Source organism: Molothrus aeneus, chromosome 2, assembly GCF_037042795.1.
Source record: "Molothrus aeneus isolate 106 chromosome 2, BPBGC_Maene_1.0, whole genome shotgun sequence".
Lineage (NCBI taxonomy): Eukaryota > Metazoa > Chordata > Aves > Passeriformes > Icteridae > Molothrus > Molothrus aeneus.
In genome coordinates, this window is record NC_089647.1 from 21,191,181 (window position 1) to 21,217,604 (window position 26,424).

The window sequence follows — 26,424 nt, forward strand, 5'->3', positions numbered from 1 at the left end:
CCCCCCGCCACCCGCTCAATATTAGAGTAAACCAGAAAAAAATTTGTGGCAGATACTCCACAGTGACAGCCTGTTGACATTTCCACACGTGTCACTTGGGTGGTGTTGGTGAAGTGGGAATGTGACCCCAGGTAACTGTCTCTGTGCAAAACAGCACATGGTTGATCCTGACTGCACAAGGGAGGTTCCCAGCTTGAAGCTTTACCTTTCATCAAAAATATTTTTCCATAAAGAACTGACAATTAAAACATATTTTTATGTCCAAATTGCTGGTTAGCTCATTACAATGCTTGGCATCAAATCAGTAAGTACAACCATGCTGCCAGACATTCATCATTAGCACAGGGCTGGAATATCTTCATTGCTCCCTAGTCCCTCCGCAGCCCCAGGAGTATGAAATTGCAGAGAGTTAGAATTACCAGTCTGCTGGGGTTTGGAGGGGAAGGTTTGTTTGGTGTGGGGTTATTTTTGGTCATTTGATTTTTGGTGGAGGTTTCATTGTTTGTTTGGGGTTTTTTCTCTGTATTTTTATGTGCCTTGGTGTTTTAAGAAAAACACCCAAAATTCATATCCAGACTCCCTATTATTTCTAGAAACTCTTTGAATCTGTCATGCTGCATTACCTGCCTGTCTTCCTCAGTTTTGGTAAAGGCATTTTGTCTGTCAGGAAAGCAGCTTCATTTCATACCAATTACAGAACCCATAAAAAGGTACTTTTGGCACACAAAGCTAGCCACTCTTTCTGGGTTCCATTCTCCCATCTGCTAAAACCACCATCTAAATAGCAAACTACTTTAATGCAAACCTAAAGGGTTTTCTACATTACAGTCTACTGTAATAAAGATATAATTGCTTCTAAATACACATTTGGTTGCACAAAACTAGAAGAGACAAAAGGAAAAAGCGTACCTCCTTCTTAGGAAACCTTGTTGGGAAATGAAGCCACTCATAAGCAGCTTTCCTGGTGATGCTGGGATCAAGAATCCTGATTTGACTCGATTTGTAGATCATATTCAGAGCTGGTTTCTTCCAGAAGCCCTTCGCGCTCTGTGACAGGCAAGTAAATACACATTTTTAACAACTGAAAACAGTTGAATTTAGTTTTGTAGCAACTCTAACCAGTGTAAACTCCAAAAGCATGAGGTTAAAGAAGAAGAGTGCTTAATCTCCCTAAATTCAAAAACATCTGCTCCTGCAACAGGAAACGGACTGCTGCAGACGTAGCCAGCTGGCTGGAAAAGAGCTTTGCAGAAAGGTCCCTGATGGACGACATGTACCAACAATATGCCCTGGAGGCCGTAAATGCTCATGGTGTGCTGGCCATGTTAGTAAGAGCATAGGCAACAGGCAGACAGAAGCTGCTATTATTCTCAACTACTTTGCACTGTGCCCTTTCTGCAGTCCCACAAATGCTGTGTTGGGCTCCCCGCTGTGCAGGAGCATGTCGAACAGCAGAGGGTCACTACAACAGCCAAGGGGCCAGAGCCCACAGCAAACAAAAAGGGTCAGAGCAGGCTGGGTTTGTTCAGCCCATCTTCAACTATCTGGAAGGGGTTAACGAAGATGAGATCACACTCTTCTCAGAGGCACACAGTGAAAGGAAAAGGAGAAATTTTCTCCTGCAAGTGTGCTGAAGCACTGGAATGGAGTTTGTAGAAATATTCTTGGAGATACTGAAAATTTACTCAGACAGTGCCCTGAGAACTCAGTATGACTTTGAACTTGGCCCTTAATGAAGAAGACTCAAAAAGATTTTAGACTTAGGACCTTCTGAGAGAGGTCACTTTTAACATTATTCTGCAATTCCTGCAAGTGCGCAAGGTAAAATAATGTGGGAAATGGCTGGAGCATGCATGTTAAAATATCAAACAACACTAGGAAGAGGATAAAAATACATTTTCCAGAGGTAAACTGCTCAGTGGTGAGGAACTGGTCAAATATGCGCATTAGAAAGAAGACAAAGCATTTATGGAAGAGGGATATTAAATAAACTGACTACAAGGAGATCCAGAGCTCCTCACAGAATTCACAGAATGACTAGGTTAGAAGAGACCTTAAAGATCATTAAGTCCAACCCATGCCCTAACACCTCAACTAAACCATGGCACCGAGTCCCTCCCTCTCAGCTGGGAGTACAATAGTTAAAAGCAAATGTGTATTTTACAGAAGCAATGTGTGGCAAGATGAGCCAAGACATATGAATAATTGAACTCACTATTTTCTGACCACCAAGTATCTCCCAAAGCCACTTCAAGTCCCGTGGTTTGAAGACGATGAGAACAATAGTGGTATTAGGGTCATAGTGGATGGGATCTGAGAAGATAGATTCTGGGTAAGAAAGGCGAAAAGTCGTCCTCCTCCCAACATCCTCTTCGTACCCTATCACAGGGCCATTATTCATTCTGCAGAGGACACAGGCACAGAGACATCAGTGACTGCCCACCTGTGTTCCTACTGTGCAGCAGCTATTAGTCTGCAGGACAGACACTGTGTGTGGGTACAGGAAAGTTTAGCAGCCCAGCATTTACATATCACATTAAACAGCAGAGGAGCAATTATCAGGTGCACTCACCCTCTACAGTCAGAGGGATCAGGCACACACAGGAATGTGGCCAAGGTGGTTTAAAATACAGTCACACAATTGCTTATCATGTGTCACTCAAGCAAAAAGCAAGTCTTCTGATTTGGCTCCAACACACACACACTAGAGAAGGGCAGAGAGAGTACCTGGCCCTGGAGAATTACCCATTGCTCCGTGTACACAAAATGCAACAGAGATAGCATTTACCTTATTATGATATCATATGAGTCAATTTTCTCCCCTAATGTCTTATTTCGAAGTACTCCTCCATTACCAACCACAATGCACCGTCGACAGGGAATGCTGTGGAACAAAGAGAAGTTTTAATATACATGACTTCCCTGGCTTCATATTATTAATGATACTTCTGCATGTTATCTGGCTTATTTTCTAAGTAAGACTCTATCTTTTGCAGCCCTTGGTCCCTACAAAGCAGATTCAATCCCATATCATGTACTATGGCTGCTTAAAAAAAAAAGGCACTATTTCAGGGACTGACAAAGTCCATAATTGGCTTCTCTCTTGTGAAACTGTTTTTACACATCTCCTTTTTCTAGTGGTCTGCTGCTTAAGATCACACCTAACCAGTTTGTGATATGGGTGCCATTTGATAAATTATCTGCCACAGTCCTTCAAATTTGTCACAGTCTGGAAAAGCTAACTCAATATTAAGGTGCTTCTACAGTATTATACAACTGCACACCTCCAACACAAACTAAAGCAGCAAAATTTATGTTCACCTTACAGGCCTATGAACTGTACATGTGAAAAATCTTAGCCCAATGACATATGGCAGCTTTTCAAATTAATATGGTCAAAATCAAAACACGTTTACACAAGTGACTGTGCATGCTGTCATAATGTAACAAGATGGATTCCTTGATGAAAGGTTGCATTCTTATATGAGCAGATTCAAATTAGACACCATTACTAGGCCTATAAAATACTATGTGCTAAAAAGTAAGATATTATACTTCATCAAATCAAAAGAGAAATTTCGAATTTACAATACATTCAGAGATAAAAAGCATGCAAAATAGTTATTGTGGAGATGTTAAACTTATGAGAGTTTAAGGGTAAGATTTTCTAAGTTACCACAGGTTTTCTCAGTGCATATTTTGCTTTTACCGTCCTGTTTCAATGCTAATAAAACATGCTAAAAAAAAAAAGGGAGGAGGAGCTCACAAATAGGCTTGCTGGGTTTTTTACTCAATATATTTTGCCTTTTTAGGGAAGGTTTAAATCAAACACGTAAAACTGTAAACTCCTTTCAGAATAAGCACATCATTTTTTGTTGTAAAAATGCCTCTTTGTTTAGAGCAAAAGCCATTGAATTTGGTTGCAGCAGGAACGATGAGAAAATATAAGTCACCTCACAGTAACACCCCACTCTTTTAGTTCTTTCTTCAAGTAAGAAAAAGGCTCCATGCCACTTCTTGCTCTACGTTCAGGACACCAAAACTGTGTCCCAAAACCCACTATAACTTATATTGAATTCCCAGCATGGCACTTCATGTAAACTAATTAACTTCTTTCTCCTCAAATAGTCGAATCTGTTTTTTCTGCTCAGACTTATTATTCAACATCAATCAAAACAGCTGGTTCCAGCCAAGACTGAGCAACATCTCAATGTACAAAGCAGTTCCCTGAATTTCCTACAGAACTAACAACCTCTGCAGAAATAGTTGCCTTTAAATATACATATACACATACATACACATATATATATATATACACACACACACATATAAAACCAGTGCTCTAAATGCAGCTTTCAGGGTTGGGTTACATGAAAAAAAAGCTAGCGTACCTTTCTCTACTGTTGCCTGAACAGCTTAGTAGAAGGCAAATTATTAAAAGACTTCCAGCTAATACCATAACTCATGTGACCTGGTATCTTGAAAATCAGAGGGATGAAAACCTGTTATCCCATCTGTCTGCAGTACACTCACTCCCTCTACACCCCCTAAATCCCTTCCCTCTCTAATCTTTTGGCCCATTCATTTTCCATTTTATTTTTCTATCTAGTCTGAAAGTATCTTAAGAAAGCAGGCTGATGAACATATGTCTCTTACAATTTACAGCAAGAGTAAGAATGCAGAAGTTGCCCTTTTCCTGAATTACACCTTGTTGCTTACAGCTATAGCTTAGAGCTCAATGTAAGGAAGGAAAAGGGAAAACCAGATGAAAAAATGTCATCAGTAAGTGATGAGGGTGGAGTGAGGGAGAGGGGCAAAAAGCACAAGATTAGCATATGGTTGTATCATGTGTCCTGGCATTTACTTTGAGGAGGCACTGCTTTTTCTGTTCCTTGTAGATTAACTTAAAGTAATTCCTTATTACATACCTTTCAACTTTTGGAAGAGGTAATTTAAGATACTTGTTCAGCAAGTTAATCTCTAGCAATTGAAATAATGTCTTCCACTCTGGTATACAATTAAAAGGTCTTTGCTTTCTACTTTCTGTAGGCATGATGCAGCAGGACACACTCAGGGCAGGGAGGGCAAAATAAAATGTGCCTTCAGAGTTGAGCAACTGAGGTTTGCTCAGCTACAGAAGTTGTGTAGCTGTTCTCAAGTAAAATTCCAGCTTTTTTCTTATTTTTGAATGCAGACTAGATTTTGTTTATGACTAAAAGTTGACTAGTACTACTTGGACAGAAAACAGAGTGAAATTTGAAGCTTGATTAAGTTTTTGAATTACAGTGCCCTTCATAACATGCATACTCAAAAAGTTATCAGCTGCCAACAATTATCCAATAAAAATCTAAAATTAGTATTTGATTTTTGAAATGGGTACAGTCAACAAGAAGATCAAATATGTCTAAAGAAGTGTACACGAGTAGAGTCAAACAAATTTAAACAAACAGTAGTGCTGAGCCCACTAACAACAATAAGCAGGGAGGGAAACTGTTTATGTTAAAAACCAGAGCATAGTATCATAGAAAATGAACACATGACATAGAGATAAAAAATACGTAGCAAGGCTGAACTACATTTAAAGGTTCTTAAGTTAAATAAACTGATTTTTACTTACAGCAGATCACAGGTCAACACAGGAATTTTCAGTAGACTGTTTCTCCCAGATACTTTAACAACCTCACTTCTTAAAATTTCCTTTTCCTGTTTTCAAATTGAACAACCCCAAACGCTCAACCTTTCTCCAAGTCAATAATACTGACAAGAGGAGAAATTAGTTTAGATATCCTTAAACGACATCGGCTGTGCTACAAGTAAAATATAACAGATCACAATATCTGGATGTTCACTAGCACAGTATTTGTGACAGTGAAAAATATTAAGACCTTGGCTGTACCAACAGCTATAGGAAGGGTCTGAGTGACAAATGGATTGCCTTTATATGTCAGAGATCTACTAAAAATATAAATAGGTGCCAATGCAAACACCATGGTAACTGATCTCCAATGTATGCAGGTACTAAGTCACTCAAACTACTGCCCCATTCAGGTGGTGCACAAAAGCCTCAATCTCAAGGCTAGGCCTTGGCTTATGTATTTCCTTTATATGGTGAAATGCTAAAAGAAACATTTTCCTAGTCTATAGAAGAAAAACATTGCTAAATGGAAATGTAGCCTCTAAAGGTCAGAAGGTTTGCATCCTCCACATTCCACTGAAATACTGTTTCAGTGGAAAAAGAAAAGACCTCAGACTCCACTCCTTCAACACATCCCTGTAGTCACTTGAGGAATGCAAATTATTTCCTTCGAGGTTATTTGATGAAAAGAGGATGCAAAGGTCACATTTTGTTTACTCAGGATTGTGTAAATGCGTTTGTAAGAACTGTTGAGCTCAGAGACCTTAGAGCACTCAGCAAGGAACTGAAGTCACAGTCGAACTGAAGTCAGTGATACTGTTCATTTCCAAACTCTTTGGGAGAGCCACACCTTTACAAAGTGAGAATTTGATCTTAGTTTGGGTGAAAAAAAAACTCTGTAGCTCACTGTGTACAGATTTACTTACCTAAGTTGAACACAAATACAGCTATATAAGCACCAGAGACTTCATGCTTATCTAGGCTAATATTTGTCTGCCTTAATAAACATTTATAGGGAAACCTGGTTTGTGTTCTTCCAAGAAGGCTGAATTGGACAACAGTATTACAGAGCTGCCTAATAATTCTGTATTACTGAAGAACATTGTTAGGATTAATTCCTAAAGAGATTCACTTTTAAAAGCCACTATATCTCAGTGACATATATGTATAAAAATTCTTCCTGACTACAGTGATTCATGCCTTAAGAGTGCTGTACACAAAACCTGATGGATCTAGAAAGAATATATTGTATTAAGTCATTGTCTGCTTGATTTGTTAATATTAATATTAATATTAAATTGTAATAGTCTCATTTTGTTTCAGTACCACTGAAGTATGTTAATAACTTTTAATAAAATGAGGCATATTTCCCAGAACTATGAACCATATCTACATCTCAGAGGACCTACATTTAAAGGATGAATACCAATTTCCTCACTTTTCATCTACAGGACAAGCATTTCCACTTAAAAAGGTACAAGCACCTCTGCTTTAGAGCACAAACGATTAAGGTCCTGAACTTACGGTTTCAGGGGATTTCTAATATAACATTTGGCACTGTCCTTCAAACTCCACACAAAATAGCAGCTTCTATCAGCCAATTCTGTATATATTTACCCTGTTATTACACTCCTGATAGAAAATACAGAGTTTTACTTTTTTCCTTCCTTTTCTTAAGAGCAAACTTGAACATCCTAGAAACAGACTAAACACAGAGAAAGGCAGGAGTACAGTAGGGAAAAAAAAATAAAATCCCTGTATAAAAACAAAGCCTTAGGTTTGAATATATTCCACCCAAGTTTAATTAAACTGTGATCCTGACATTTGGCTTCAAGCAGCAATCTCTTATGATCTCTGTAATTAAAAAAAACAAAAGTACAGCCAAGCTCAGCGTTATTTGCATTCAACTCTATTAAGAAATATGTATATCAACATCACATCTGGCAGGCTGTCAGCCATTTGCTAGACTGCAAATCTAAGGAGTCATTTCATCACTTTGTAAACACAGGACTTCAGTCTACTTGCCAACCCTGCCTGCAAAAAATCCCAACAAAAGCGAAGCAAAAAACAAGACACACAAACACAAAGAACCTCCAAACCAAAACAAAACATGGCAGATGTGGCTTCCAACATGAGATTTAATCTAATTTAATCTATCTAATCCACAGGAAGCAAGTTATCTCGGGTATGCTCCCTTCCATACCACACCCCTGTTACTTCCAAAAGGACAGACAGCCTTTCCTGTTTTCCTAGGTCTCCCTCATCCACAAGGAAAAGGAAATTGAGCGTATGTAGGAACAAGGGCACACAGCAGCCAGCAGATCAGAGGCACAGGGATATGCCGAAGATTTGTTCTGCTTAGAAGCAGACACTGGTTTGCACCTGCATATCTCAAACACTCTCCATCTTACACTGAATTTCCAAGAGGAGGTCACATTCAATCTAAGTATGAAAAGATACTATAGGAAGATGGGACTGCATTCAGCTGGTGAATTTCTAAAACACTTATAAAAGGAAGCTTCTAAGTTAAAACTCTCTCAAAGAGTAATTTTTCTTGCATGCTGGTACTACTGAAGTGTAAAACCAAGCCTACTGAAACCTTGGAATCAGCTACACACTGCTTGGACCCTGTAAGTCTACTCTAACTACATGTCTTGACTAATTAGAGCAATTTCAGGATAAACCCACATCCACTCCTTTTCAGGTAAGTACTAAATATTAAAAATGCAAATAAGAGAAACAGTCGCAAATAAACCATCTCACCTGTCTTCTTCACTGGAAAGGCCACAGTTCTGCAGTCTTGAAAGGGCTAAACGAAAAAATTGCTCTAAAAGCAAATATAAACAAGATTAATGAAAACACTCAGTATTTGCAACACAAAATTAAGCATGCCATCCTGACCACAATGTTTTTAAACACAGTAGTGCACTGTGCATAAAAACATCAAAGTCAGAACACTTGGAACTTAGTGCCACAGATCAACCAACGACGCCAAAGAACATGAAGTTTATCACAGCTCCCCTCTGAGTTTTTTCTGCCTCAAAATACAAAATAGCATGAGATCTGTATTAAAAAAAAATCTCAGTAACAGCAAATAAGAATTGGAATAATTTCCAAGATCCACATCCTAACTCACTTTGGTTTTTCTTCTACCCACCTTCAGCTGACTCAAGAGCATTCACACAGCCAGGAACAGTAACAGTATTACATATCTTTGGAGAGACATCAATCAATGTGGTAACGCTAGACAGAGAGACCTTCCCAGCCACCCCTGGTGGGCAGGCTCCTGCTGGACACTTAATGTGCCTCAGAAGAGAAATCAACTCATTCCCAAATGTAGTTTTCCTCACTGTAACCCCAAAAGTGCAGGAAAATACACCATCCCTGTTACCACTGATGGAGGGCAAATCAAAAGTCTAAAGCCCAGATTAGGAAGGTGCACTGTTAGTGTTAAAAACTCTGAAATTTGAGACTTTACAACCCTTTCCAAAAGGGTGGCTAAGGCTCTTGGGGCATCAGCCCTATTTACTCTGGCCTGATCAACAGAGGCAGTGGGAACATGCCAGCAAATCTTTCCACAGGTCCAGCAACCAGGCAGTGTCATCAATTCGCCCCTGTGGCCCTTTCCACGGCAGGAGCAGCCAGCTGAGTGTCGTGGTTTAGCCCTAGATGGCAATTAAGTGCCACACAGCCAGTGAGTCTCCACCACTTGACAGGTAGGAGAATCAGAAAAATCTAACATTCGTATGGAAAAGGAAAGAGAAAGGGGAAAACCCAAGAAGTGATGAAGAATACAATTGCTCACCACCTACTGACTGATGCCAGTTCCCAGGCAGCAACCAGCCCCTCCTGTTTAAGTATTGACATGTTATATGACACAGAATAGCCACTTTTCAGCTGGGGTCAATTGTCCTGGCAATCCTCCCCCAGACCTTCTTGTGCACCTGCTCAGTGCCAGAGCATGAGAAACTGAGACAGCCTTGACTCAGAGTAAGCACTACTTAGCAACAATTAAAACATCCATGTGTTGTCAACATTATTCCCATGCTGAATCCCAAACACAGCACTGTACCACCTACTAAGAAGAAAATTAACTGTATTCCACTCAAAACCAGGACAGTAAAAGGAAAATTTCACTGATGGAACTGCCTAAACCTGAGGATTTCTGCCTCAGTAGGACTCTGGGTTCCAACCAGTTTAGGTGTGCTGACTGAAGCCCATCACACCGACTCAGTATTTCTCCTAGCAAAGCATAGCTGATTATCTTTAGCACTCCAGCCCACATACAAACAGAAGGAAGCTGAGTAAGATCCAGTCTTCCTCACTCACACCTTTTTGGAGCTTCTCTGCTAGGAGGGGCAACCCCAACCCAGTGTTTTACTTGTTAAAAACAGGAAGGTGTCAGGTCAGAGGGACTGAACGAAACCATTAAGACACTACTAGACCCCCCAAAAGGACTGGCATCAGTGCACAGGAAAGATCATGGTCACAGATTCAGGTGGCTTTACAAACCATTTAGGTATTTCTGATTAAAAATAAGGTACATGGGAAATACAAACCTGCTCTCTTTATTCCATAAGGTAGTTCAAACTTATTGCTCCCTTGGAACTCTGCCACTCTGATAAAATCATTAGCGCACAGGAATGGGTATATTTTGTCAACACTGATGAAGGAAAAAAGGAAGAAGTTTCAAAATTGCATGATGTACCTGCATAAGCTAGTAATTCATGCAAGTGCTTTGTGAAAAGCTCTCTTTATACTATTACCCTTTTTATCATATTATCACCCATTTTTAAAAGGAAAAAATCCACGAACACAGGGAAAGCCAACAGATGATGGAAAAGCATAAGATCTTGTAACAGAATATATAGGTAAAGAGTGAGATAAAAAGACTTGTCTATTTGTACACTTTATAAAGACTCATTAAAATGGTGTGACTGAAAGCTTACACCATGAGACCACGTATTTAAGAGAATACATAACCCAAGAAGACAGTGAATAACTTCAAGTTTGAAAAATAACAGAGGTTAAAAGGAAAATTAAGAGTTATTATTGTATATGGCATTTGAATAAATAAGAACAGAGTTTGAAGCAAGGTGTTTTAAATCGAAAATACCATTTCCTGATTTGAGCTGCACTCCTAGTCCAAACAAGTGACACTATATGACTGTGTTGACACTAATAAGTTGTTTGGGGCAACAGCGGTGTATCCAAGCAGCAAAAAAGTATGGAGTTCTCATGTCCACATTACATGCATCTTGGGTATTTTATATTCTGGTCTAACTCTAGAAGAGTCCCAGCTCTTAGCAGCTGCACCACATGGGCTGTGCTCCTGCAGTGCATCTTCTGGCTTAAGTAGATGTCTGAAAGGATCCCAGTGCATTCACACAAGGGCCACCCTGGGATGAGAAGCACGGTGTGCGGGGATCACAAGGAGGTTTGCCTCAAAAGCACATTCTTCCTGCGAACTAGAACGTGATGGAATTATACCTTGTAAGCGTCGTGCTAAAAAGAATGGGTCACTTCTTTTGTTGGAAGACAGGAACCACAGAAAAGGGTCTCTCATAGCAGGGAAGGCACTCCTACTGCCTTAGTGCCAAGTCCACCCCAATGAGTGAACAGCAGACACAAACATGTCACATGCTATCATGCCCTTGGCTTCACCTTTGAATTAACTAAGCATGCACTCACTGTACTGGTTGACTTTGTAATGATCCCCCATATTAGGTCTTAGATTAAAATGTTAACACAGAAATATACAGTCATCAGAAAACCTAACCTTAGTCATAAAAAGTCCCAGTCAGCATATGACTTGTTTGTCCACTAAGAACATTACAGCTGCTAAGAAAACCTTCTCTTTCAGTTTCCCAAATCAACTACATCATTCTTTAAGCTCTAGGTATTCAGAAGATACTGACAGTAAAAAGGGAAAAAAACCCCCAAAACAAAACACCACAGCTCACACACCAAGAAATGGGCCATAGCTTAAGTACGCAAGACCAGCTAGCTTTGAGACACAATGCACTAAATACCCATATTAAATTTAGCAACCTGCTTTGCTGTTCAGAAACAGCTGCTAAGCTTAGACATAATACATAATTTACCCACTGAGAAAAGATCCTCAATTCTAGCTTTTCTAGCTCTGGTTCCTTTCCAATAAATAATTCTGCAAGGTTAGAAATCCTTTCAACCTCCCCAGGCTATTACCAAAGTGCACAGAACAGATCTTCAGCTCATACTGTCTGTATAAAGAAGTTACAGAAATGTGTGAGACTGTCCTAGCTGTGCACGTACATTCTTCTTGCTACCTCTGAGCCCATTCCCGCCCATCTGCTGAACAACAGAGCTACCCTGCTGCACCCAACACCCAGACAGCCTGGGCACAATCCATGGGCAAGGGAATTAGGATCACCTCACCAGACCAGGAGCTAACTAAAACTCAAAGGCTGCAAGTCTGCTTTGAGTGGCAAAAAGTTTACAGGCTTCTACGTGCTTTCAACTCACAACAGCACTAAAATTATAGCAACATTTTCTTATATAAAAAAGCACCAGGGGGGGAAAAAAGGCCACAGTGTCTTTGCGCAGAGGTTTAAGACTCCTTCAGCCAGTTCTTGGTCTGATCTTTCCAAGCTTTCTCAGGGCACCACTCAGGGTTTGTTCCAAAATGTGTAAATAGCCCAGTTTTACCTCAATCAGCACAGCCATTCCTTCCCCATCTCAATTCTCACAAAGACTCACCCCAGTAAAGATTCAAATGCTGGTTTCAGGAGACAAGTGTCCAATGCATTCCTCCTCTCTACAGCCGTAGGTGGCAGCCTGCAAAAAACAATTCCAAATAAATAGCAAGACCAGGAATGGGTAGCAGAAACAAGGTAAGAGAAGTTTGACAAATCAAATTAGTAAAAGCTAACTACTGAGTTAAGATCACACCAAGATTTCATTACTCCCTCCCCCTGTGTGATAAAGATGAAACTTTCTCATTGCAGCACAATTAGTTTTACCTAGCACAGGCTTTTATCTCACACTGCTGCTGTGACCTCCCTTGCTCAGCAAGTATCAAAGCAGGCATAATCAGAAGTGAGAACTAAGGCCCATCTCCAGAGAAGCAGGACTCCTGGGCTCAATCACCCCTGCAACCATTCCAGACAGCATCCCCATCACTCCTCAGGGAGGAGACAAAGTCTTGTTTGGAGAAGGAAAAAGGGTACTTTAAGGAAAATTATATTCTTTGGGGATAAGTCATTCCACCCATAATAAGGTTACGACTCACACTCCTAAGCACATTCCTGACTTGGAGATTTAGTCCAATTAATCACAAATATGAAGCCCAGAAGGGAAGGTAAAGTTCAGTGTGAGCAACATGTGCCAGTGGATTGCATTAAGGACAGAAGGATGAAACCACCACATCAGAACCACAAGCCAAAGAGACCATTAAGGTTAACTGATTTTGGTAACCTAAAGTTCTTATGTGAATACTGACACTGAAAAGCACCCTGTGAAATCGATCAGCTGGCCACCTTGCTGCTTTCCAGCATCAGCCCCACAGATCATATTTTGCAGCACAGCTTCAGAGAGAAGAGAGGTCTGCTTTCAAGTTTTAGCATAGGTGCTCATTAGTCCCACAAATCTAACTTCAAGAAGTCACAAGCACAAGAGCTGCCTATACACACACTTGAACACAACAACTGAAACACACTTCTGGTTTAATAAGTTTTAAGCACTGAAGTTGCCCTCCAAGTTGTGCTAACTTTGTTCAGGTATAATTCAGAATTGCACAGATTTGAAAATTGTAAGCCAATGTCCTTCCAACAATTCACTGCTTGTTAGAAGATGGTTATTGAAAGTGGCCATAAATATTAAACAAACACTGGAAACATAACATGGACAAATTCCTTTTTGACAAACACTTTACCACTGTGTTTATAACAGCAATAGCCACTGGACACAACTGTACAACTGAGCAGGGAGCCTATCGAAAAAGGCTATAGATTTTAGCCTCAATCCCTCCCACCTATCCAAAACCAAAAGAAAACAACAACCCCACCACAAAAATACTCAACTGCTGAACTTACTGATTGTAACTGATTGTAACTCCACTAGTCACATAGGAAGGAGAAGCCCTCACAGAGGAACTCTGTCCATAAAAGCTAATCCTGCAAAAAGGGAAATGTCACAACACTGTGGTTTGCAGTAAATTGAAACCACAACAGAAAGCTATTTGTATCAATTGTACACCATAAACAAGATAAAGGGAGCACATTAACCACTACTTATAAAAATTATCACTTATCTTCATAACAGTCTGGTCAGGCCTGGTCACAGCTGTGCAAAGACCAATGGAAACTCAACTTTAAGTAAGTCCCCCAAATTTTAGGTCCCAAGCCACCTGTCATGTGAGCCTGGAGACAGTGAAGCCTCACTGCCCTCAAGGGCTGCTGTTGGACCTCAACAAATCTCAGCTTTTCAAAGGGTGCCCCCTGCACCTGCAGTTATTCCCATATGTGGAAAAGGCCTCTCCCACATCACTTATCAGACATTTAATGGAACAAACTAGCACTAAACCCACATGGGGTGGAGGGGGACATGGACACCTTATTTCTGCACTTCATGTAACTCCTCACCTGAGCACCTATTTTCATGAACCTCAGAGAGGCTCCCTACCACTGAGGTCCTGAAGTCTCCATACAACTAGGCTCAAAATTAATTACTAGGTTTGAAAGTGACACAGGAGAGCAGGTGACAGGACAAAACAATCATAGTGATTTCCTCAGAGTACCAGAAGATCTCAACCACAAAACACACACACAGAGTAGTAATCACTTATGATGATTACTAGCAACACTTATGGAGCAACACAAGAACTCGCATCTCTCATACAGCCATGAGGGGTCTGCACTCTAAATCAACAAAGCATCACCATACCAGTAGAAGTTATTTCTCCATAGATTTCCATGCAGGATACCATACATAACAGCAGCAGCCAGGATAAAAACCAGAAGAATTCGTTTCATGACTAATAAACCTGAAATGTAAAAAAAAAAAAAAAAAAACAAAACAAGAAACTGAACACAAGATGAACTAATGTAAGAACTTTCTCTAAAGCATCTGGAAACCTACAAAAGAGAAGTTATTGTTATTATAGTCATTCTCTACCACTAGAAGTCTGACAGGTGATCCCTCCACTTCAGTTTCTCACACAAAGACCCAGTGTCAGGAGCTGAATGCTGCTTTGCACCTACCAAATGTGTGTTCTCTGCAAAGAAGCATGGGTTCACTCTAGGTTCTCTCTGAGGCCATGTGATAGTAGAACTCTTCTGTCCACTGGCAGCCCAAAGAAACCACCTGGCCTTTATAGGTGCCTGTGCTTCTCTTGCTGTTTCTTGTGTCACATGCTTTCAGTTTCCATAATTACACAGTTAAACAAGCATTGGCACATTGCAGGAGGCAGATAGGCTGATGCTGATGAAACAGAACAGGGTATGAGCTGCCACAAATTTCTACTGCCTTTTTTAGGATCACTGAAAGTGTTCCTTAAGTCCAGTTTTGACATTTAAAGCTGCACTGAAACTATCTGCTTACGCCTGCACAGTCTTCAGCTACTGACACAAGCCAAACTTCATTGCTCAAGCAACAGAAGAATGTTATTTTCACACATTACTAAGTGAGGAAGAAAAGTTAGGATCCCAACTGCTGAACTTGTGAAATTATAGAGAAATATCAAAGAAAGGTCCATTTTTCAAATAGAGTTTTTGCCTCATTGCACAGTCTAGTAAAAGAAAAACAGAGAAGTATCAGAAACACAGATCTGGCAAGACAGACTCAAGGAAAATAAAGTCCTGTGTTGCTCACATCCTAAACACTGAGCAGCCCTAACAGTAGCTATGAATGAACTGTTGTTTCTTAATCCTGTAAAAGTCCAAAATAGCCATTCCAGCCACAAGTTATCATGGAAATTTACTTGACAGGTACAGCCTCCTACTATTCCACTCCTCCCCTAACAGTGTCATGATTACTTTACTTGAGTACAACAAGCCACTACTTCCTTATTCTTCTCTACTCATATCTTGCACCGGAATTTAGTTGTAGAGTTAGAGATGTGGTTTTATAACAGTACCTACCAGTAACAAAGCCATGCAATGAACCAGGTAGAATTAATCAACCTTAAGTATATCCTACAGGCTATCCTGCTCTGTTCTGGAGGAAAATACTTCACAGGCTGCAGCTGCTGCAATTCCAACCTTTCAACTCTCTTTGGGAAGTAGCGCTGCCACTTCTCAGCACCAATTCCCTTGACTTTACTTGAAGGATTGCTACAAATTCGTCCGGATAGTCATACTCAACTTCTAGAGACATCTCTAAGGTTTTGCAGTAATTCAGTAAGAGTTTTTCCCTAAAACTTCAAAAATAGAGGAAAACTCGCCTATCAGGTTTAGTCATGTGTCATTAACAGCAACTGGTTCATATTCTGGAGTGCCATGACAAGACACATACAGTACAAGCGAGGGATCAGGCCCAGTAGCACGGGTTTATGAAAGGCAGGTCTGGCTTGACCAGCCTGATCTCCTTGTATGACAGGGTGCCCTGCACAGAGGATGAGGGAAAGGCTGTGTATGCTGGGTACCAAATCCTTCATAAAGCCTTACACAGCATTTCCTACAGCATTCTCCTGGACAAACTGGCTGCACATGGTTTGGACAGGTGTGCCCTCCACTGGGGAAAAAGCCGGCTGGCTGAGCCCAAACACAGGTGGGGAACAGAGTTACATCCAACTGGCAGCCAGTCAGTAGTGGGGTTCCCAGGGCTCAATCCTGTTTAATATTTTTAAAGAAAAGATATGGTCTGGACAAGGGGATTGATTGATTCTCACTTTGCAGGTAACACCAAGCTGAGTGGGAGTGTTCATCTGCTGCACTGCAGGAAGGCTCTGCAGAACAAACTGGACAGGCTGCATCAATGTGCCCAAGTCAACTGGAGGAGGTTCAACAAGGCCAAGTTGAACTCCTCTGTCTGGGTCACAACAACTCAATAAGCACTACAGGCTGGGGGAAGAATGGCTGGAAAGCTGTCTGGCAGAAAAGAACCTGGAAGTGCTGGTCAGCATTGGCTGAACATGAGCCAGTGTGTGCCCACATGGCCAAGAAGGCCAATGACATCCTGGCCTGGATCAGCAAGTGTGGCCAGTGAGATGAGGGAAGAGATCACTCCCTCCTCTGTTTTCAGGACTGGTGAGGCCATACCTTGAACCCTCTGTTCAGTTTTGGGCCCCTGACTGCAAGACAGACACTGAGGTGCCAGAGCAAGTCCAGAGAAGGACAAAGCTGGTGAAGTGTCTGGAGAAGCAGCAGCTCAGTGGGGACCTTGTCACTCTCTACACCACCTGGAATGGATTTGTAGTAAGGTGGGGGTCAGTCTCTTCTCCCAGGCAGCAAGTGGCAGGACAAGCATAAACAGCCTAAAGTTGCAGCAGCGGACATTTAAATTAGGTATCAGGGGAAAAAAAAATTCTGAAGGGGTTGTCAAGCACTGAACAGTCTGCCTAGGGAAATGCTTGAGTCACCATTTCTGAACATATTAAAAAGATGTCTAGGTGAGACATTGAGGACATCTTTGAGTGGTGGATCTGGCAGTGCAGGGCTAATGGTTGCACTCCCTGATCTTTTCCAACCTAAGTGATGCTATTATTTACTTGAAAAAGACACTGCACTCTCTAGTAGCTTTTTTCCTTTCACTATTAGTATTTTATCCCCTCCTGCTTTAAAAAGGTTTGCCAAAACATCCCACTCAAGTGTTTAGCCTTACTCCCTAATTCAATCAATGCAAACTTCAGCTAAACAGAACATGACAAACCAGCTGTTTAGATAAAGTTGCTAAACTAGCAACTGATTAAATTGCTGATTTTGCTGACTTCGTTGTAAGAAAGAACCTTGCTGAAGAGTCAGACCAAGCTACAAAACAGAGAAAAGACAAGGAAAAGCAGCCCATAAAGGACTTACTAAAAACCAAAAATATTTGTAACAGTACTTTTCACAGAGGAGAAAAGAAATTTTTTGACTTGCAAAGTGTCTACAAAGGCATTCATACAGCCTGGATAAAAAAAAATTCGTTAAAACACAAGACCAGAAGTCAGCATCATTCTTCAAACAGGATCATAAGGATCTGTAACAACTTCCCATGTTTTACACTCAGCCTGGCACAGATGTGATAATGGGTCCACCCCAGCTCCAAACAACCAATCATTAAGAGTGTACCTAACACAGCCCTTAGACACATCAAATGGTCTTTAATTATGTGTCTTCTCACCATCCCATCACCCAGTGCCTGGCTTCATTCCGTGTTTGAAAGTTCTGTAGCCAAGAAAGTCTTCACTAAGAAGACTGTTTTTCTTAATCTGGTTTAGTAAACAGAACAATTGCCTTGTTTACAGAAGAAATTATTCTGGGAGTATTTTTAATGATGACAGCATCTTCCTCCCTATTTTAAAACAGCTGAGTGTTGTAGAAAGTTAATCAAAGGGAAACAAATGCCTACAATACAAATATTGCACTAGAAAATTCCCATAGTCAGAGACGTAAGAAAATAGGGAATTAAGAAGATACAGTTCAGATGGAAAACAGCAGTTCCATTCCACTTTATTCACTTCAATACAAGAGCCAGCAGATTGATTTCAGCCCATCAACCCAAGTGACAGAGGCCATGGTTTCTTCCCTTAGGTCAATGTCAATCAGAGTTAAGCAAAATAAAGAAGACAATGCTGGAACTCAACCATTCAATTTCCTCCTCTTTCTTAAAACCCTACAGCGATCTCCACAATGAAAGGAACAAGGAACCCAGTATGACCATACCTGATGATCATGGTGTCAGCTGGTCAATTTTCTAAAAGCAACCAATGGGATATGGAAGTGCTGCAAAAAATGCATGAGCATTTTTTTAATAGTAATCTAAGCTAACTTCTGTGGGTCAACTTCCCACCTCCCCCAGAGGACAGAGTTACAATTACAGAATTAGACAAGACTGACTCTGTTATGGTATTAAGACAACCTCAGAGATCAGCCTCCATCTCCTACTGACAGACAGATTCCCCCAAGCTCCCATCAACCCACCAGAAAAACTCATTTGGGTATATGATCTATCAACTATATAAGACCTGAGTCTAATATTTTCTTCCCCTGATGGAAGCAGGGAACCCCAATCCTTGTCAGAGGCAAATCATTACTTACAATTAGTTTTTATTCTAGTACAGCGTGGTATCTGCTATGAGCCACTATCTCACACCCTCTCTTTATCTTCCAACTTACACTTGCAGTCAATGCAGTGATGCCACAGAATGAACCCTGCAGGAATCTAGAGCTGTTGGACCAGGCAGTCAAATGCTACCACACTACCATCACCTTTCTTTGATAACGCTCATAAGCCTCCCTTTCTTCCTTAAAAATTACTAGTGTTAATAGCACAATGCAGGAAGATTTGCCATCTGTCCTACTTATTTTGTAAAGTACTTCTGACTGCTACTGAAGCTGAGATAGTAAGTATTTAACTATAAAGTGGCTACTACTAAATTAAATACTAGGCACCTTAAAACAATCTTAGCTCCATAAACTGTCACAAGACAATGTAAGTTCTTTGCTGGTTGCTATTAAGTGACAGCTTGAAAATTTCAGCTCACTGGGACCTCAGATTCCTAGCCCTTGTAGCTGTAGGGGAGGAAAATATGCCGAAAATATGCCTGAAAATATGCTTTGAGCAGACCTTGAAATTTAAAGGGATAGCACATAAAGACCTAATAAAGGTTTAAAAAGAAACATCAGAATTTTTAAGATGTAGTCAGTATTTTGTGGGTTTGAGCTTGTGACCTGCAGCACTGCTTCCTTTTGGTCAGGATGTAGCACATGCCTGGTGAAACAACCATGCAGCAAAAAGATAATCGAGGAAGGAGCTCTCACATCATCATTTTTCTCAAGCTGTAAAACCTGAGCACATTATGGCACAGATGTATTCTGCCAAATCTAAACACTATTCATCTATTCACACTATTCACTCTTTCAGTTCCTCCTCTAAGTATGTGCCTAATTGCATTGTTCATTAATTTTCCCCCTCTTCAGGAAGGAAATGCTGCAGAGACTACCCAACAGCACTGCCACACAGTCTTAAAAGGTACTGAAGTGGCTGAGTCAGTCTAGTGCTCTCCCTCACTCCCATGCACCTGAAATTCTCGTAATTTCTAATGTTCTTTTTCATTTTAGTTTAAGAAACAAAAAGTCCTCGGAAATATTGTTTAAGCAAGAGGTATTTGGTTATCCTAGTAAAGCGGCTCAGAATTAAAACTAGTTTTCTAACTCTCCAACAACGCAGACTTGGTTTTGAAGTTGTACTTTTGAAGTTGTACATTTAGCAGCATCAGAATTGGAAAAGGTTCTTGTTAATCTGTTGTGCCCCACACCAAACCAAAGCAGTTATTCCTGTTCCTGAAAACCTGTACAAACCATGGCACTAAAAAACCCTAAGGTTTTACTGTGTCAAAATGTCACTAAGGGCTGCTAGCATCACACCATATCACACAACACACACAAGTAACTGCTGCCAAAGTTACTCCCTGCACTAGAAGATAAAACACTTTCTGCCCTAATCTTTTCCAACAACATAGGGATAAGCAATAGAGGAACAATTTGCTGTCTATGACAACTGACACCTTCTTCCTCTCCAAGATAACACCAAGCTACTCATTTTACTTCCACAGTATGCAGGTATCTGAGGAAAAAAAAAAAAAAAGACAGTCTTTCTCCAAACACAACTTCTCTCTTAAGGAAACTTAAGGAAAGTTTCCAATGTTTTCCCTATCATTTCCTCTCTGCCCAAATATTGCAGCAAGCCTGACAACAAATAGCAAGATAACCTTTTCTCCAAGTACCCAACAGCAAGCAAAGTCCAATGGATATGACATCACAGCAGTAGAGATGTTTAAAATATTTAGCGAATGTTTGTTCTTTATCAGCTCCCACAGCCAGAAACACAGCCTCTGCTGACATTAATTTACTGTGGAGACACAAACTAGAGCTGTGTACATCTTTGACCTTGTGCAGCATTTCAGGACAGGATGCAATAGATTGGTTTTAGGGCCTAAGTGCTTATCTTCCTCCCCTTCATCATCCCGCTATTGGTGAAACATACTCTGTACCACAAGAGACAGCAATACATTTATTACTTTGTGGACAATTCAGGATTCTTTTATTCTGTTTTTGTCTTTCAATACCAGACACTGTTATTGTGTTCTTCAGAGCATAATTGCCAGCTGGGCCAAGCAAAATGAAAAAGCAACTTAGTATTTTTCAGCAATGATTGCTATTTCAGTTTGCTTTTGTCTAGAGTCTACAAGATCTATGCATCACTTTCCCTCTGGTGTGGCTGTGCAGACATATTTATAATTTCAGAAACTCTTGCCACAGAAGCATATCCTTTGGCTAAAGGATACTGATAAAGATTTCAAGTCCAGTTAAATCTATTGTACTTTCACCCCCTCTAATACTAATTTACCGAGACAGCACATCTGGTGGAAGAGGAAAGTTAGCTGCCTTCCCAAAGGCTGCAGGAACAAGCAGAGTTCATCTCTGTGTTTTGGGCAGAACAGATGACAGCACCTATAGCTCTCCAATCCTTATTTCCAGCTCCACAGATTCTCAGCTCAGCAGATTAAACAAGATCAGAAAAACACAAGTTTGTAGCCTTCAAAGACGACATGTCATCAATACAGAGGGTTTGGCAAAAGCTGCAAAAGGCCCGCATGTCCTGACTTACAATCTCATCACCATGCTCAGACTCCCTTGTTCTTACTGCATGAGATAAGGTGTCATCTGTTCAGTGGTTAACTGCTTTTTCCTCTCTTCCTCCCTCATTCTGCCCGAGGACCCAGGAGCTCTTACACATACCCCACAGTGGGGGCAGAATCAGAAAGAAATTAGAGGCTGCCTACACTCATCAGACTGCTTCTTAGAGAGCAAAAAGGCACGTGTACAAGCCTAGGTCAAGTTACAAGCTTTTTAAAGCTTACTAAAAGCGGTCCCGATTTGTCTGCAAAAGAAAATGCTGTGATCCTGTTCTTGGAGGGACCACAATCAATTATGTGCACTGTTCCACAGAGATATCACTTTTGAGCCTACTGATGCAAAATTTCACATCACTTCTAACTGACATGAAATACCAGCTCCACAGATGAGAAACAGAAGCACAAAGCATCAGCCAGTGCATCCTGCCAGAAAATCCTGGTAAGCAAATTACAATGGAGCACAGGCATTGGGTTCCACAGAAATGGCCCTTGAATAGGAACAGTATCCAGGCTGAGTTCTTTAGCCCTGCTGAGAGGCAGAATATGTCACCTCCAGCTTGGGGCTATCACAGGGTTGCTATGCCACCCTTGAGATCTGAGCTAATATTTTGGCTGATTATCACAGTGCAGTGTGGATCCCTGGCACCAGCTCAAGGTGACAGCATGCTCCATAGCATGATGCACACACACAACTAAAACTGCAAGCACAAAAAAAAGATAACTGAACTGATATTTTTCATCTGGTAAATTATATTTTTAATTACTTTTTCCCTTCAAGATAGAAAACAATATTCTTTAATGTTCCAAGATGGCTTAGGATTTAGTCCAATAATGGACACACAGTTAAATACTGCTAACTCAAGCTTAAAAGTCAGCCCTGGATAGATACAAATCCAACTTGTGGCTTTGAGGAGAAAGAGAATACTAACTACTGGATTCTCATCTAACTGGTACTTTGTCAGTATCACAGATTTCCAGAAACCTTACCTATAATTACAATCAAGGGTAAGATCAAGTCCACAGCCTCATTTTCTTGCCTGTCTTTGTGCTTTGAGATGAGGGAGGACAAGAAGCAGACAATCTATGCAAAGGCACAGGTAAACTGGGAAGAGACGTTTCCATATGCTTTCCCTGTCCTGACCCTCTACAGCCCTTCCGTCAGCACACTTCACTTCTTTTCCCTCCTTCTTCCTCCTGTGGACTCAGAATACAGATGAGCAATTTCTGTCATGGCCAGCAGCCACAGAGATGCTATGCAGTACACAAACAATTATTTGGGGTTTGGTCAGAAGCTAACCTGTGCACATAAAGTCAAACGCAAGTATGAGCTGAGCACAAATAGCTCTGCTTCCTTAACTCCCAAAGCTTTAACCAAACATTAAAAAAATCCAGCTCTAACTATATCTAAAAAAAAAAATGAAACCCACACACACAAAGTCAGTAATACAACCTTAGCTGATAGATTTTTTCCTAGAATCTTATGTTCTCCCAGATTAACCTTTAAAGCTTTAGCCAACCTAAGCTAGGTTGCTAATTATATTTTACACATCATAAGTGTCTGCATAATAAAGAACAAAGAAACAGAGTACTATAAATCCAGGCAGGTCTTCTGCAAGTTGTGGTGACAACACTGCTCCTTCCCAGTCTGTTTCCCCTTTTCTTTCAGCTCTTTTTCCAGAAGGGACTGAAATATAAACAACCATGAAACATGTTCTGGGGGTCAGAGTTCAGGTCATTCTTTTCTCATACTTTGACTTACACAACTGAAAGGTTTCAGTCAACTTGAGTTGCTCTTCCTCCAAGGAACAGAGCATCATGATTGAGTTGTTTTGCTTCTTCACCTCCTTTCAAAAAGGCCAAGACCACAGAAATACTACATAATGAAAAAAAGAAAAAATTGAAAATTGAAGAAAATAGAAAATTATTAATAGAAAGATATGTAACCCAGTACTAAATCAGTTACTCATTCACCACACCACTGCTTTGTCCACAAGTGCCTGCAGAGTTAGAGGATTGAGGTCAAACCAGCAATTCTTCTTAGGTTTCCCAGAGAGAAAAAAATGGAAAAAAGTAAGAGAAATGGCTGGGAAAAGGCAAATTAGTCAGGTTTCAACTGTTTCAAAAACAGTTCAGTTACAAACCCTATCCGGCACATCATTTTTTCCTCCAGGGACTATGATCAATCTAAGCAAATAAAGGTCCAACCAGAAAATTTGATCCGTATTTATTTTATGTGCACATTCACTACAGCATTAAGTTCACCTTAAAACAAGCCACACTTTGTCTTCTAACAATGCCTAGCACATTTAAAACATCCTGGCTGATTTGGAGCTAGTGATTTAACCTCAGCTCTCACTAAAATGGCTGGAATTATAAAACTGAATCTACCAGTCAGTTAGGGAGAAACAAAGAATACATCTCAACACCAGGTTAAAATAAATCCCCCTCAAAAAAATCCAAGGAAACAAAACACATAAAGAACCATAACACCAAAGCCCACTCACAAGCAAAATTAGGGCACTCAAGGGCATGGAAAAAACATGGTTGTGTTTTTGTTGCCTTTTTTTCCCCCAATGGATAATAGAGGGCTAATTTACTAGCTTCACTGGCAGCACCTGAAGAATTAAATGCCCCCTCATCTACACTGCCAATAAATCCCAAGTAGATCAGACTATTTTCTTACTTCACTGTAACAGTATCAATTCTGATCCATATTGGTGTCAGAATCTGTCCCTAAACAGAACCAGGTGCTTTTTGTATGACTAGTTTTCACAGTAACATTTGCAAACCCCAGTCGTAATAAATTACAAATGCACTACGACTACCATTATTAGATGGCACAGTTTTTTACTGTAATTTTTATTGTCCATATGTCCCCACACTTTAAAAAGGGACAGGTTACATTAAGCAGATTTGTATGGATTAAGAAGCCCAAAAAATAGGTGTGAACATGCACCTGGCCAGCATACAAAACTGAAGTTAAATTTTCATTTAAATAACATGCCAAACATGTCTGTAGTCAGAGCCCCAAACACAATACATTTCTTCATTTTTGCTGTGTTGCTCCCCGTCCTGCCTCAACTACCAAAGGAAAATAAAAAAAAAAACCCAATACCACCACCACCCCAAAAAATGCCCCAAACCAACGACCAAAAAAATCCCCTAAATCCCCAGCTGTTTGTGATGCAATTTGCCCCAGTAGCAAATTCTGCAAGTCAATCTGCTGCAAGGCATCTGTGCAGAAGAGAGCTCTGGGATTCTCAGGAATGCAGCAAAACAAGTAAGTGAAAAGTGTAAAGCTAAATTAATTCAGGAAGGGAGGAAAATGGAGACAAGTGGTAGCACTTACCCCACACTACTACAAAATCTTGGAAGCTTCTCACAAGCAGGGATCCTGCCAGCTCAGGAGAAATCTGCAGTACACCAGCAATTTGAGCAGCTTCTCTGATAATGTTAAACCCTTACAATTCCCAACAAAAACAAAACAATTGTTTGTAAGGTAGGGAGCTTCCCAAGTGGAACACAGATGAAGGTGTATCTAAGTTTAGCATTTAGAGTATCATTCATCGTGTTTCGTTAAACAAAGCTGAAATCAAATTCATAACAAAGAACAAATGAGCAGGGCAAACAGTGTAAACCCAGAACCGGAATTTTCCACAGGACAACTGTTAGTTGCTGTAACAGAATTCAGCTCTTTGCAGAAAAGCTTGCACATGTTCATTTAGGTACTTCTGTATATTCAGAGCAATAAAGTGATGCTACAGCAATCTGTACTGCAGCACAAACTTTATTGGGTATCCATCTTACAGTGCAGCTCATAGTCCTAAACTACGCACTTCAGTTTTCTTACCTATGGAAGAGGAAAGCTAATTATATCTGATAGTAATCTTCAACTGCCATCTGTCTGAGAGGAAAGCTGCCTACATTAGTCACTACAGCATGCTGGGAAAGCTTATATGCTTTTCTCAGAGCTACACAGAGACACCCTTTTACAAGACCTCAATCCTCACTGAAGGTTAAACACAACCCCTTTCTCCCCCAACACTGACATACTGCTTCCTTTTTCACTTTTTTTTTTTATTAATTGAAAAGGACAGTCATGCCTAAAACTTAGGGGAGTTAAAGGTGCCTGTCACCCCACCCATGCATCCTCCCTGCCAGTCTCACAGCCCTCCTGCTGGGGGCTGCTAAAATTCCTAGAAGCCCAGATGAGAGCAAGGAGGTACAAGGGCAGTCAGGCAGGAAAGTGAGAGCAGGCTGAAGACACACAGCATGGTCTCTGCTACAGCAGTGGCTTCACACAGTACCTTCTCCTGCATATCACAGCTCCCTCTGCCAGTTTGTTTTGCTCCTTTACAATCCAAGTCTGGTTTGTTGTAGGTGAAACGGAGCATTTGATTTTGCTGCTCAATTCTGTTTCACCAGCCCTTAAATGCTACAGCAAAATGAAGAAGAGTTTCTTCAGGACCACAGTATCTTTAAACAGATTAACTATCCTCCTCTACCTGATCTTTTCTGAGCACTGGATATGCTCAGGGCTGCATGAGAGTGTCTCCTCTGATGACAAGAGAGTAAGAGTCTAATAAGAGAGGGCTCATGCCCCTGTCTTATCAGCAGGGCAATGGATTTTGTGGCACAGATCCGCTCTCCCATAACCAAACTGGCCCATGCTGCACCAGTGATAAAACACAAAGTCTAATATTTCCTTCAGCATAAAACTTGAAGTCCTCTAGAGCAATATACATTGCGCCTGCTGTGCTGCCTACTGACATCTTTTCTTGCTACCCTGACGGCGCTAAATGCAGCTCAGCCTCCAGCACCACCATGTCCTATCAGATTGCTATCCATGCCACAGACGACGCAGAACTCCATTAGAGCATGAAATGCCATACAGTAAAAGGCTTTTTGTTCTCTTCTACTGCATGTGTTCTCAGCATGAAATGAGATTTATGCAACCATACCCTGTTTGTGT

The 26,424-nt window shown here is 40.7% G+C and overlaps 1 protein-coding gene across 7 annotated transcripts in view; it reads right to left on the bottom strand.

Annotated features, from left to right (window-relative positions):
• Positions 1 to 26,424, bottom strand: part of ST3GAL6 (ST3 beta-galactoside alpha-2,3-sialyltransferase 6) — a 318,443-nt gene that overhangs the window by 285,828 nt on the left and 6,191 nt on the right. For 5 of the 7 annotated variants that reach the window (XM_066572066.1, XM_066572064.1, XM_066572067.1 and 2 more), the window contains exons 1-9: positions 23,212 to 23,279; positions 14,558 to 14,657; positions 13,708 to 13,788; positions 12,374 to 12,451; positions 10,195 to 10,298; positions 8,399 to 8,462; positions 2,789 to 2,884; positions 2,216 to 2,402; positions 910 to 1,047 (exon numbers count right to left, since the gene is read on the bottom strand). In XM_066572066.1, the coding sequence (XP_066428163.1) occupies positions 910 to 1,047; positions 2,216 to 2,402; positions 2,789 to 2,884; positions 8,399 to 8,462; positions 10,195 to 10,298; positions 12,374 to 12,451; positions 13,708 to 13,788; positions 14,558 to 14,657; positions 23,212 to 23,269 (906 nt within the window). In that variant the 5' untranslated portion in view covers positions 23,270 to 23,279. Of the gene's footprint in view, positions 1 to 909; positions 1,048 to 2,215; positions 2,403 to 2,788; positions 2,885 to 8,398; positions 8,463 to 10,194; positions 10,299 to 12,373; positions 12,452 to 13,707; positions 13,789 to 14,557; positions 14,658 to 23,211; positions 23,280 to 26,424 lie in introns of those variants that run through there. The other 2 variants (XM_066572069.1, XM_066572063.1) reach the window with 2 other exon arrangements.